This window comes from Lonchura striata, chromosome 4 (genome assembly GCF_046129695.1).
Source record: "Lonchura striata isolate bLonStr1 chromosome 4, bLonStr1.mat, whole genome shotgun sequence".
In the NCBI taxonomy this organism is placed as follows: Eukaryota; Metazoa; Chordata; class Aves; order Passeriformes; family Estrildidae; genus Lonchura; species Lonchura striata.
Window position 1 is genome coordinate 25,775,096 of NC_134606.1, and position 14,823 is coordinate 25,789,918.

Below are 14,823 nucleotides of genomic sequence, written 5' to 3' on the forward strand. Positions count from 1 at the left end.
CTCTGAACAAAATAATGAATAAAAAGATCTATAAGGTGAATAGGATTGGTTACTGCTTTTCAGACAGACTTTTCTCCCTACCATGAAAACAAAGCCTTGAGAGGCTCAAATCAGCGTCCTGGAGTATCTTTCTCAAATAAGAAAAACTGTGCCAAGACCAAGCAGCTGCTTCAATATGTAGGATACTGATACTGTGATTTAGGTAGAGACCTCTCTAAAAGGTTGAGGTTTTCTGTACTAGCTACATTAGTGGCGTGTTTAATGTTAACCTTTCAGAAAATATATTGGTATAAAATCTGTGATTATGTCATCTCTGTTAGATCTGTGAGGGTCACTGTTAACTCTGCAAAAGTAGGACGTCCTTCAGGTTTCTGGAAAGAAAAGCAGAGGATAAACTTGTGTTAGCAGGTTGGTTAATTATAGTACCAGATTTCAGAAATTAGATATAAGTACATATGAGATACCACTTTAAAATTATATTTCATTTTATTAAAACATAAGAAAAGATCAAGCATGTCATTTTAGAGAAAAAAAATTCCTGTTACTCATGACACCAGCAGCATGAGCACAGACACTTGTAAAAAAATTCCTGAAATTTCTATATACTTAGTTCAATGCTGGAACAGAATTCTTATGGATTTCTTCCTGCAGTACCCCTGCCTGTCAGGAAAACATGGTACTCAGGAATGCTTCCTGTGCTTTTGGAAAAGGATCTTCACTGCTGTATAATTTGAAGTGCTGCTGCTCAGTATGGAACAAACTCCTCTCTGGTGGCAGACAGGAAAGAAAACTTCTTCCCTATGATCTCTCTGCTGGCTGGCACCTTCATGGACATTTGCAGTAAGCAGGCAAGCTGGATGTAATTTAGATTTCCATCTCTTAAGCATTTTTTTTTTTAACTCAGGATTTTAAAATTTTATTCAGAGTAGGAGACAGTGGCAGCGACAAGACTGTTCAGCTACTCAATGTGTATGCCTGCACATTTACATGAAAAAATTGCACACAAAGCTCTTCTGAAAGGACTTTTAACCTAAAATAAAGATTTGTTTCTTCTAGAGACTAGAGAAAGAGGGCCCTTAAGGGATTAATCAGATGGAGAAGTTGATGAAATCAGTGTTTTGTTACCAATAAAGGAAATAGTAGGTGCTGGACATATGGCGAAAGAACATGAAATACTAAATCAGCTTGGAGAGGGTGAAAGAGGTGCAGCCTAGGGGCTGTACTGATGTACAGAGATACTGATACACACTTGAAATAGGAGTTTCAAAATCTACATTTAGTGGGAATATCCACTTGGTATATGCATGTGTTACCATTCAGAGCAGATCTACAGAGAACCATGCATGATACAAAGGCACAAAAAAGGTATCACATTGGACCCAGCAGAGAAACATGACAACAGTGGCATATTCCAACCCAGGGATGGTCTAGATCTGTTGTACTGATAGTGTGCTCTATATTTCTTGGCTGCAACAGTCAAAAGAAGCAGAGGCTTGTAAACTTTGGTGTGATTTGTGAAAAACATTGTTGGAGATGCTGAGAATGCCACAGATGTGAAAAAAGGATTTCATATCTTGAGCTTTTAAGATTGCTTTTATATCCATGTTAAAAATTAAGAATAAAGTTAATACCTCAGGGGGAAAAAAAATGGGGAACAAACCTCATGCCAGCAGCTGTACATGACTTTGTACACAGGAAGTGATGCCAAATGTGGTCGATAAAGTCGGTTACCCTGAGAAATCTCACGGACAACTTCAGCATTTGACTTGGTTTCAAAAGGCATTTTGCCTCCCGTGAAAACTTCCCACATCAGTACACCTAGAAGTGAACCAAGAATAGGTTTAGGACAAAACAAAAGATGCCGAACACACAAGCTTTTAACAAAATTAGGAGAATAAAACCACTCCTGATTCTTCTGTGTGTTGAAAAATGAATGAAAATACAGGCAGCCTGAGCTGAATGAAGGATACAACCCAAAAAATTTCAACTAATATAATTCTGCTCTCTTTTAAGTCTGATAAGGTGATGGTCCATGAAACTCAGATGAATATGTTTGGCTGGTGAGGACTCATCAGAAATGCACATTTCAGTCAAAATCTACTTTTTGACCTCTACTTTCAAAACCTTCTGAATGAAAAATCCATTTGTCCAATATAAGCAAACTGAAAAATGGAAAGGACTGAAGTTTAAGATGGGTAGCATGGGTAAAAGTTTACACTTTCCTAAATCACATCAGTAGTTTTAGGGAAGCATGGTTGCCCTTTCACCTAATCAACTCACCAAATGACCAGACATCTGATTTGCTGCTATATTTTTTGAAATGAAAGACTTCAGGAGATGACCATTTGACTGGAAACTTGGCACCTGAAGAGCTGATATATTCATCATCAATCACATACCTGAAGAATAAGAGGAAACCACATATATTTGAATGAGTGACATTTCCACAAAAGGGTTAGAATTCCAGAAAAATAGTGTCAATTTGGAAAAAACAAAATTATATCACTATTTTAGTGTAAAATGTACATAAAAAAACACGCACGGGAAGCTATGCGCTTAAAGTAATTTCTGTTTAAATTAATGATTTGGATTATTCATCAGAAATATGTCAGAATAAAACATTTTTATATGAGCATAAGACTGACAGGATGGTTATTATTGTCATATTTTGGGTGTATATTAATGCAATACAACACTTCATCATGGACAGGAAAATCCGCAGCAATAAGTAATTAGTCTTTTTTTAAAAGGATCCATATTTTCAACTGCTTGTTCTACCCAAATAAGAGTCTTGCTGTCCATCTTTGCAGATGCCATATCAGGGACATTATTACCAATGCAACATATAAAGAAATGTTCATCACGTTTGAGACAACAGTTCTTGTAGGTGCACTAAAGTAATTGTTCTTCCCCAAGATTATAGGAGCTGACCTCCCAGATAAAATGAAATTATGTGCCTAATGCAGGCATTCATAGGGCAACACTTTAAATGATTACTAGGCTGACCCCAACATATTTACAAACTCTGGGCTCATTGTCCAAGTATTAATGTTCCTGAGCAGATAACAGATGTGCAGTACACATTTATTCTCGGGGAAAGCATAAAGGTAATTTTTTTAAAGCACCTTTTGACAGAGGTCATATTGAAATAAATAATCTTTTTGCCTCACTTTCTCATTTTGGTGCAGGGATGGAAACATGGGAGGCTGTTGAATAAGGAACATATGAAATAGCAGTACAAAATAATCTACAGTAGCTGTTGTGTGAATTCTGAATAATTAGGTTGTGTTCCCATCATTTCTCCACAGCCTCCCCAGGAAAGTGAATCCTAGAGCCACACCACTGATCTCCACTTTGTGGCCACAGTGAGCCACTCAGGTCCATTATTCTTAGGGTGGACCCTGACAGCCACCTTGGTCTTACTGTATTTTCTGATTCATCTGAATAAGTCTAGAGCCCTGATACTGACCTTATCCTTTTGGGGAGCAGTATAACCATGGTACAGGATAGCCCTTTGAAGAACAAGTCCTTAGCTACAAACTGCTAGGGTGTTGTAAGCCTGAGGTTAGAAATAGGAGGCAAAGCCGAAGGAGCATGGCCGTGCTGACCTAACAACTTGTAGCCACAAGGTAAGTGTCACCACAACCTTCTGCTCAGAGCCACTGATGGTCTTACAAGCTCATCTGCTTCCTAAGCGAGCTGATTCAGTCTGCTAACCCATGGTAAAAACAGCCAGTAAAACACAGAAGTGGAGAGCTTTGTTCTGGGCTTGCAAGAGGAAAGAAGAAAGAAGAAAGCCCATTTGGTTAGCATTCAGTCATTTGGCCAGCTCATCTGTGTCCTCTGAGGAAAGTCTGTGAGGCTAGAGCTATGTTTCTCAGGCTGCTGCCTTTCAGAGTTGAGAGTGCTCTCTTTCCTCACTTTGGCTGCTTCTATCACTAAGCAGGAAAACCACATCCCTGCTAGAGCAGCACGTATCACACTTCCCACCCACATGGTCCTCCCAGCATCCTGCCTCACCCACTCAGCTACCGCTGCCTCCAGAGGTCAGCACCAGCTCCCACCTCTGTCCCTAGTGACTTTCTGACCTCCATACTGCTCAGGAAAGCTGGGGAACTTTTTTCTTCAAGCTTCTGGCTACCCTGTGCACTCTGGGCATTTCTCTGTCCATAAACACCTCTGACATTTACCTGGCACTTTGTTTACCTATCTTGCACTCACCAAGAGCAAGAGGAGGACGCAATATCCAGTTCATGGTACAGTGGTTAAACATCATTACAATTTTCATCAGGATTCAATAATTACCCACAGTGGGATTCCTCAAACCAGTGAAGCAAGCAGTGAGGTTAACTAAAGATCATACTGCAGTTGTCTGAGAATAGGTTCTCACAAAACTTTTCTCAATGGCCTCGTACCTTGCCATGCCAAAGTCAGATACTTTAACAACATGTTCCACATCGACCAAACAGTTTCTTGCAGCCTGGGGAAAATGGGAGAAACACATCTGAAATCTGTGCTAAAGAATTTTAAGAGAAATACAGCAGCTGATTATATTTGCTTCAGCTCATGCTGTTTAGATCTGAAAGGAGATACGTGTATTGGTCAAAAATATTAGTTAATTTTTGTATTAGTGAATTTTTGACTCTGAGTCAGTGAACATATTTCACTACTGTGTAGTTACACATACATAGCACATAGCAACTTAAATGTTTGTAGTATGACTTGCAATATTACATACAATTGCAATACTTACATATTCTTGAATGGTGAAAGACTTTTAGGCTGCAGTCTAATGATCCAACCAGATATTTTCCTGAACATCAACACTAGGGACAATGAGTGTAATTTTTTAAATTTGTTTTGTGATGTTTTCATTACATAAATCAGGAACCTCCTGATAATTTAAAAGATTTTATTTCTTTATGCAGATAGGTAGGAGAGGAGGATTTCCTTTCTACATCCAAATGTAAGCATTGAAAAAGTATCAAGGAGTAAAAAAATAAACTCCTTTCCTTTAATTCCCTGCCTATGGGCAGAAAAGCCATTCATATATTCCAGCATTAATGAATGGCTGTAGGGAGCAAAAAAATATAGATAGAAAAATATTTCAATTTTTTTAAATTCTCATTGTTGCTGACCTTTTGTAATGCTGTGATTTTTGTTGTGTTCTAATCACTTTTGTATTGAAATGTCCTAATAATAGATAGTTCCATGTAATATCCTAATTTTCTCTGACCTCTCAAGGGGTTTTTCCAATGGAAAAACTTCTCTCAAGTAGTTTTTTGAGCTGTCCATGGGCAAAACAACAGCTGAAAAGTTTGGGCTTGCCTTATTAGATCCTAAGTGCTGAAGTCTTACAGGATTAAACGCAATAGGATTAATGTCCCATTAAATGCAACAGCACATTCTTTACTGCAAATATTTGATGAGAACTTCAGAAAACCTGTTGTACTTACCAAATCACGGTGAATAAAGCCATTTCTTTCCAGATATTCCATCCCTTCACAAACATCCTGGCACATGCTCAAGAGAACATCTCTGCTGAGTTTTCCCCGCCTTTGCCGAAGGTAATTGAGCAGGCAACCATTTTCCATGAATTCAGTCACAACATAGAGAGGTTTGTGATGTGTGCATACTCCATAAAGCTGGACCAGCTTTGGGTGGGAAAGTTTCCTGTTTAAAATCACATTTTAGACAGTCTAATATTTGTTCATGGCAGGTAACTAAACCTTTGAGTCTCATGATGGTTTTGAAAAATATTTTCACTACTTAATAAACAGTGTCCTATTCAGCTGTCTTCAGAGTTCTCCCAATACTTACATTTCCATCTACAACTTCCTCCAAAAAGATCACTCTGTGAACTCATAATTGTTCATCAGTTATATAAACACAGTGAATGCAAAGTTTGATTTGGTTGATGCAAAATGGAAAGGTCTAGTTACACTTGGCTTTCAGGCAGGGGCCTTGACCCTGCAAGGGTTCATCTCTTCTGGGCTTTGCCAAGACCTCATGTGAATACTTTCCTAATTTGCAAAATTTGCATGTATGGCAATACGGTTTCTCAAAAGCTTTAGTTGGATAGAAGCTCTGCCAATGTTCCTAGAGATACTGAGTTATGGATTAAAGAATAGTTGTAGGAGCACATTTACATTTTAGCAGAACTTTTGTTCCCCACTGAGCTCCACAGTAAAAAGCAAGGCACACTCTAAAGAAAGTCTGGGCATAGGAAGCATCTGCATCAGCTTGGTTCAGACCTTTATGCCAGCCTTTCTGTCCCACACATCCAGCATTCCCATCAAACTGCTTTGTTTGTTTGAAATGGAATTAGGCTATATTTATCTCTTGGTAAACTGATATAATAGCTTTTGTACTTACATCATCAGTTTGGCCTCCTCTATGAAATCATCTTCAGACATTGCACCTTCATTGATTGTTTTGATGGCAACCTTGATAGTCTCTTTCCATTTACCAAGATAAACAACTCCAAACTGCCCACGCCCAAGTTCTTTCAGTAACAACAGTTCAGATGGGTTTAATCCCCACTCCCCTGCAAAAGGAACCCAATATGTCAGGAGAGTCAGGCCAGCTTTCCTGAGCCATGCTCCAGGAGACACACCTTGCTGATGGCAGTTAATGAACACTGCAAAACATTGCACTTGTTTATCAGCTATAGGATGCGCTTTAAATATCTTAGAATTTTCAGTGGCTCAGATATGTTTAAATAGAAATGCTATTTTACAACTTAAAGAATGTGATTAGTAATTTTGCATAATATAGGAATGTCCGAGGCTTTAAGATAAGGCAATTGTTTAGCTTTGATTACACATGAGAACCATTATGGCATTATGATATGTGATGTTTTGAGCTACAAACCAGTTCCAGATGGAGAGTATAGCTACAGAAAGAGTCACTGGCTACCTGTATTGTAATAACTGCAATAGTTCAACCCTCCAGAAATATTAAGATTGAGATTGATGGGAACATGAAAGATACTGTTTTGGAGGTTCCAATTGTCCCATAGATGGTATGAGATTCCTGATCTATATACACAAAACTGGCATTTATTGCTTGTTTGTTTTAATACCACATAAGATCCCATTCTTATTTTCAAAACCTGCAGAATTGACAGAGAAAATCTTCCCCATAAATAGTATTAATTTCAGGTTTCAGTTTTGGTTTCCTAAGCATACATAAATCAAATAGTCTTTCAAAAGCTATTAAATGTCTATTTGAGTCTTAGGTTTGCTTAGAAAAGTCCAAATAGCTCTGAATGCACTGGTGGTTGGAACAGAAGCACAACAATCACTGCACAGAAGCAGCTCAGTCAGGTGTCTCATTTGGTACTGACACCTTACACTGTTTATGCGTTTATTATTACCAAAGAATTTCACAGATACAACTTAATTATTAAGCTGGGTGAATATGAGTGAAATTCTTGCCTCGGCAGAGAGACAAATCTCCTTCAAAAGAAGATAAAAAATGTACCGTAACTCAATCCTGCGGTTTCTGGTGAAGTACATCCATCTGATCCGACTGGATGTCGGAGACGTGTGATAAGACCTGTAAAGGACAAAGCCACAATATTCTGCTGACAAATTACTTAATTTTAAAATACACTATATCATAGCTCTTCTCAAACAAAACTACTTGGAATCTGATGCAAATTTCTTATTTCTTGAAGTTACAGTTTGCTCAGATAAAACACTACAGTAAGAAGAAATGGAGAAAGACTATTTAATAGGGCCCTGACTACAAAAGCACTTCTACTTTCATAAAGCCAACAGTAATACTCTTGCTTTTTTGTATTTAAATGAACTCTAAAATACTGTATCAACAACCTAAGCAGGGTCTGCCAGCATGACTTCCAGGTTTGAAATATTTTTGTGCCTGTCATTTATTTTCTTTGCATTCATAAGCCAACAGTGCTAGTGAATACATCCTGAGTTCATTGATTCTTCAAATTATTACTTTTAGGGCAATTCTGCTAAAAGTTTCCTACAATTCTCCTCCCTCCAGCAAAAGGCTCTGTCCATTCCCATATCTTCCTCTCTGTGCAAGGGATCTCTATGTGTTTTCCCATCTTCCCTCATTCAGAGTAAAACCATGTTATATTGTATTAAAATGATGGGCAGAACCAAGGTGAAGAGCATTTTTTATGCTAAAAATTATAAAAATCTGCCATCAGCCAACAGTTAGAGGTGTCTAACCCTGGTAAGCTGAACACCAGTGTTAGAGAGTCCTTGTGCTCCCTAATTCTGCCCTTGATTGTTTGTGGTATGGGTTGTTTTTTTTTTCAAAATCAGTAGAATGCTGCCTGCTGATGCATAGCATTGCTCCTGCTTTTATTAGATTGCATGCATGCAGGTCCATGTCGTAGACAATGAAAGAATTATGATCAAATTTCACCCAAGTCCCATTCAGCCAAATGTGAGCCAAGAGAATACAAAGCAGGCTTTTATCTTTGCTAAACTCATTTAATACATGTAGACAATTTTGGTAGTTTCACTTCCCCCACAGTATATTCACATGACAGCTATGACTTTGGCAGAAAGAATTAAGGCATATTTGATTTCATTAGCAATAGAAACACTTGTGTCTCTTTTTGTAAGGAAAGTATTAGAAAAAGATATAAAACCATTATCAGCTCACATGCATTACCTGCAGCATTGTGTTGATGATACTCGATGAGTTCAGGAACGGATGAAAAGAGATAATTTTCTGCTACATAATATAGTCCCAAGTGATTTTGTTTAATGTGATAATGTAGAATATCTCCATTATGACTTCTGAAATCAACAAAGCATTATAATTTTCAGTTTTTTAATTTTATAAAAATAATTTATCTTATAAAGCTGCTTAAATTTCACTATGGAAACAGAAAAATCTGAAAACTTGGGACACAGTTCTCAGCTACTGTTTCAGGAGAAAAGAGATTCCTTGACTGGCTCTTTCTCCCAACTTTGGGAGATAGTTGCACAATGTCTTTTGTTGGCCAAATATTTTTTACCCCTGTATCGTTGCATTCATAAGAAATAGCCACGGTGTTTAAGAAGTGGTCCTCCTCATTTAGCATTTATTTGAATATAACCTCTTAAAATTAAAATGTTATGAATTACTGGCATTTTCTCCCAAAAACTTAAACACATACTCATGTGTATAATGAGATTAAATTTTCAGTTCTACTTCTTCAAAGAGTCTTCATCTGAGCTTTTATTTGACACCTTTGTTTTTCTGAATTTCTTCGCATTATCTGTCTTTTTTGCTTTCTGTATATTTTGCTGTCTGCTTGTCCCTGCTTTCTGTTGACACTCAAAATTAAGCAGTTAAGTTTGCATTTCAGGCTGGAGGTTGCTGAAGGTTAGTACTCTTAAATTGTGGACACCTGGTCGCAACAAGTAGAGATCAGAATACAGAAACATTATACAGTCTGCATTTTTGAGTCATTGTCAGAAACACTATTGAGCCTACAGAAATTGTGAGCATGTCCCCAGCACAGGGATGGTGGAGAGGGCTGGCCCCAGGTTTCCAAGGATGGAATGGAGGGAGGGAGGAAGAAGGTAGAGGTATCAGCAATGACTTTGCTGGTCTCACCTCTAGCTTGCTGTAAGAGGGATAGAAGAAAAGCAGACACAGTTGATACAGGGGGATGTAGGAGGGCTAATGAAGAGGGTATAAGACAGCTTGAAATAGGTTAAGTCAGTGCTGTAGGTGATTGCTACTGATACAGGCAAGTGTGAGTCCTGTGGCTGTTGTCTGGCAAGAATAAGACTGCACAGTAGGGGTAAGGTGATTTCAGGAGATAAACAAGTGAATTTTGAGGACAGCAAAGTCTGGGATGGATTTACAGTGCACAGAGGCTGTGGAGAAAGGAAACAGTTGGGTGCAGTGGCCAAAGGCTGTGGCACCATTTCCACAGCAGATCATTGGAGAATTTCAGTGACTGCAGGTAATCTTGTCTGGCCAGGACATTTGCACACTCCCAGATCCACTGCCCACCATGATCTTTTCTGCACACAGGGTGATTAACTCTGCACAAACAGCATCCCAGTGTTCCCTGCTCTTGGGCACTGCATGTCCAACCTACCCAATTATTCTGAGGGGCCTGGAGGAAGCTTTTCCACCACCACTTGATTCAGACCCTAACCATTCAGAGGAACTCACCCCTTAGCCCGTGAATACATGGACAGTGTAAGAAGACCCTGTCGGCTTGAATCTCTGACAACAAATGCACCTTCTTTGGGCTGAAAAGAAATCAAAGTAGAATTATTTATGCTTTTGAGCTCCAGTAATGCTCCCTTGAGACAGGACTTGCAGCTGATTACCAAATTCTGGAAAATACCTATGACTATTTGGGAGGAAAATAAAGAAGTGGAGAACAGGAATGGATAGTCAGGTACAGGGAAGAGCTAAATAAACCAAGAGAAAATAATAAGTGCTAGGTAACTTTTTAGAAAGAAGTAATTTAGCTGAATTATACTCTTCAGTGTGAAGTAGTGAATATGCTTTAATTTACTAAAAAATCAAATTGTACATATAATGAGAAAAAAAACTTCCAGTTAAAACAATTCTGTTTGACATGTTCTTCCTTGGTCTTTCTTGTCCTGGGCCCGAGCAAAGACCCAATGAGTTTGACTGAGTTAGGCACTTTGGTAACTGACAGGGTAGAATTCAATGTGGATTGTTTGCTCTATATTTAAGGAAGACTGCAGTGATTTGTTAAGTTCTGCTAAACTCAGAGCTAATTAGCTTACATGGATTTCAGTTTTCAATGTCTAATGTAACAGACAAGCACAGTAAGCTATGTAATTTTATTTATCTGGCATGGAAAATATACATAGAATTTGAACTTAAAGCTTTGTGAAGCCTGGATTGTCTGCACTTTACACTTACACCAGAAAGCCTTTTCATTTTAAGGTAGAAATCTTAAAATGTACTTTCTCTCTTACAGAATACCAAACAGATTTTGATTTGACTGTGATAACTCTCTTGATGCCTCTAGTGATAGTTATTTCTCAGTACTGTTGGCTCAGTCTGTAAGCTGAGTTACCTTCTGGCGCAAAAGAAGTTCTGCCTGGCTTCTGTTTATGTTTCTGCAGTACCACCTGCAACAAGGAGATAAAGCCAGTAAAAATGAATGTTTGCTTTGTTTCACAGTTTAGCAGTTGCATTATTCCAAGTCAAAAACATGTTTAGAAATATCATTGTATATGAACATGTCTTAATTTGGAATGATTTTATTAGACCTTTTTTTTTTTAGAACTTTTTGGCCCCAATTTACTGTGACTAAATATTACCTCAAATAAAAGAAACCCCAGGAAAAAAAAAAAAAAAGTTATGCCAAACTGTGATAAAATCCTCTCTTCTCTGCAATTTTTCTGAATTTTAATCTTCTCTCCAGTAATTTAAATTTATAGTAATTGGAAATAGCTACATGATAACAAGCAAAGATCAGAATACAGAAACATTATGCATTGGGTCTACCTACATAAACAAGAAAAATCTGGATTCTGACACTATGATTCATGCACATGAATGTTAATTAATTTTAAGAGTAATGATTTGCAACAAAAAAAGAAAGCTTTTGATAAACTTGTTCATGTCTAAAAAAATTTGAAGGATCAAACATTAAAATGTATCTCTGCAATCCTTTTTCAAAAATTAAAGCACAATTACAATTTTCAAAGGTACTTACTTGTATGTTTCTAAATTGCTTTTCTTGTTCTCAGTAACATAGTTTCTGGGAATTAGACCTTCATTCCTGAACAACATATTAGAGATAATATTATAGTATGGTTTAAAAATTAGTAGGATTAAGATATTCATTATCCTTTTGTTGAATTACAAAGGTTTCCTTATACCAGGGGCTATGTTGCTAGATACTGAATTCCAGCATTAGAACTGAACAAAAATTTGAGTCCTTTCATCCCAGGCACAACCTTTTTGTCCCATGACTGTGGATGGCTACTCAAATGAGAAAGGCAGATGGTATAGGCTAAGATCTAGAAAAAAAAGTATTTTTCTTCTGAACCAGAAGCCACCATCCTTATTTCTAGCCTATACAAACCTCCTATATCAAGAAATACAAAGTATGTGCTTGATTGTATATACAAAATAATTGTCAGTATACTTCTGCTAGAAACATGAGTTGAGAAAAAGCATTTAAAATATTTAAAGGAGAAATCTGAAGGGAAAAGAGATTATTAAAATATAACATACAATTATTCCCAACATCAGAATACAGGATACACTGAAGAAAATGCAAAGGAGAAAGGGGAGCAACACAAAACAAAAATTAAAGTGTGAAAAGGATCCTAATTGAAGTTATCTACGTCTCTAAAATTTTGGTATAAGGTTATGTTTGGGTATTTTGGGTAAGAGGTTATGTTTCAGGTATGTCTTCATAATCTCTACGGTTTCATAAAGTTTTTACATGTACATGCTCCATTGTAAAGCACTTGAAAATATGGAAAGCTGGATTTGCACATGGCTCAGAGCCCAGTGATTCACATGGTCTTCAAACACCTTTCTGTTACTCAGGAACTTACTGAATGTAGGGCTTAACTCTGAATTCCCAACAAATCCTTGATTCCCAGTCCATTTCTGGGGCGTCAAACCCTGCCGAAAATCTGCTCAGTCAATCTGTGTGCCTCATATATAGTTGAACACTTTCAAGCCTATTTCTAAATAGTCTCATAAGTCTCATTCTACCTGCCCACTTTTGCACAGGTTGCTTTAGGCCTTTTTCTTTTTGTGTAGGGAAATTGAAATAGATGCCTTCTCTCTTACCCATGTCGGTCTCTTGCCCTCCACCAGAGCGGATCATACTTTTCAAGGATAATGTATTCTTCTGATTTCTTGAGGGGTAAATCTAAAGGCCCTCTAGCAAAGAAGTCACAGAGCGCAATAACTCTGGGTTTGTTTGTGCAGTCTTCGAAGGCCTCAGGAGGCAGAGGAGGCAATGGCTTGTCCTTAAACTGCAATTGTCTCCTGCGCTGCTGAGAAATCAAAGTAATTTTCATAACTGGTCTTTTCTTTCTACTACAGATTGCTTAGTTATCATTACTCTGTAATTTTTATGCAACGAAGAATTTTATATGCTCAAGAGTTAGTTAGTCCCCTGCTTATTCTGGTACTGAGCAACTGTATGTCAAATCACCTCAATTCTCTCTTTTCACTTGCCAAAATGTTACTTACCTCACACTTCCAAATAGATTCATAGGAAACGTCTGGTTGTGAGGCAGAGTACTGGGTTGCCAGGACAGCGTCAGGGTCCAGGTTCACTTTTGTTCTCATTTCTCTGATTTGAAAAATATGAAGCATTTGTGTGAATGTGTGTATCTGTAAACATCCACATAAAAGTATCCATGGCTATCCGTGCCTTCCTTCTTTAGGGATATGCAGAGTACAGTGTCTTTAAACTTCCACATATTTGCTCTTCTATTGTAAATGAAGGGATTTTAAGAAGTCCTGTATGTGTAGATATTTAATTACTGAAAAGCTTAAGCATTTCACATACCTTTCTTGCACTGAGCAGCAGCAGCAGCAGAAAACAGACTGGATGGTGTGATCTGTAAACAAGAACATTTTCCATATTTTCAGTGCTCCTGTTTGTTTGTTCACAAAACTTACAGAATAAAGGACTATCCTAAGTTCTTACACTTACTGTTAGTTCTCTCTTGCAGTGAGGTATCTAGCAAATCATCACAGCTGAATTTGCAGCCACCAAAACCAGCAGATCTTTCCTACCAGTCTCGTTTATAATGTTTTGGCAATTATGAGGCTATATGTATGAATTCAATCAGCTCACTAATTCAGCAAAAATAAATAATAAAAAAATGATACATTATCAGCCAAATTCATATTGATTTGTCTGATTACACCACCCTGCACAAGCTCTACCTAGTGCAATGAGGGGGATGAGAATCTTGTCAGGGACAGGAGGTAGAGAACTGTTCCCTTCAGCACTGATATAATTTTTAGATTATTCAAGCCAAATACAAAACCACACTTGCATTACAAGCTTATCTTGATTATGAGGTTTATTAAAAGAGCCACACTATATTAACATCTTTTAATCAATACTTATTTTCCTGTTTCATTTGCAGCCATTGATATAATAAATGCACTAGCCTAGGTTTGAAGTGCAGAGACAGTATGTCCTTTACACTTGCAAGTCAAGGGGCTGATAATCCTTGTTTATAAAATGTTTCTAAAATCCAAAACACATTGGATACATCATCACAGACATCAAAAATTTATAGAGAAATCAGTCTATCTTGTATGTGCAGCAGAGAGGATATGATATTAAATATGTTGGAAGGCATTAAGATTTGAATGAGGTAAATAAGTGGTTGACACTTGGTCCACTCCTCCCCAGGCTGAGGTGGTCCCAGAGCAGTTTGAGCTAAGCTGCAGCAGCTATGGTCCCATACTCTTTCCCTCTCCACCTCATCTCACCTCATACTAGGCAAGCAGGATGCTAAAAGGGCACGTAATCCCCTTCTGCTGCGTCAGTTCCCTGAAGTGTGTCACCCCCATGCACTTGTGTCACCCCCATGCATCACCACTGGGCAGGTGGGAGTGCAGCAGCAGCACCTGCAGGACAGGCTCAAGTTCTCAGGTGCAAGGTACAGTCTTTTAAGAAGCATGAGAGTCAGGGGTGGAGAGACAAGCTTCCACTGATATTCAGCAGCACTAACACAAAATAAACTTTGTATCCCACTATAATGTGTCATATTTTTCTCTGCCACAGAAGTCATAGTTTGCAAAGAGGCCTCGGATTTTTAGTTGAAATAGACTTCCCAAGGTCTCAGAATTTTGGTG

General features: G+C 37.9%; 1 protein-coding gene across 1 annotated transcript; it reads right to left on the bottom strand.

The window, feature by feature from the left end:
* Positions 1–302: 302 nt before the first annotated feature.
* On the bottom strand, positions 303–13,584 carry TXK (TXK tyrosine kinase). Its single transcript, XM_077782576.1, has 14 exons — positions 13,517–13,584; positions 13,195–13,297; positions 12,787–12,992; positions 11,693–11,758; positions 11,048–11,102; positions 10,162–10,241; positions 8,659–8,786; positions 7,486–7,560; positions 6,376–6,547; positions 5,457–5,673; positions 4,416–4,480; positions 2,281–2,399; positions 1,661–1,818; positions 303–371 (listed from the first exon to the last, which is right to left on the bottom strand). The coding sequence occupies exons 1-14, from the start codon at positions 13,582–13,584 to the stop codon at positions 303–305; spliced, it is 1,581 nt and encodes a 526-aa protein (XP_077638702.1).
* Between the last annotated feature and the right edge of the window lie 1,239 nt (positions 13,585–14,823).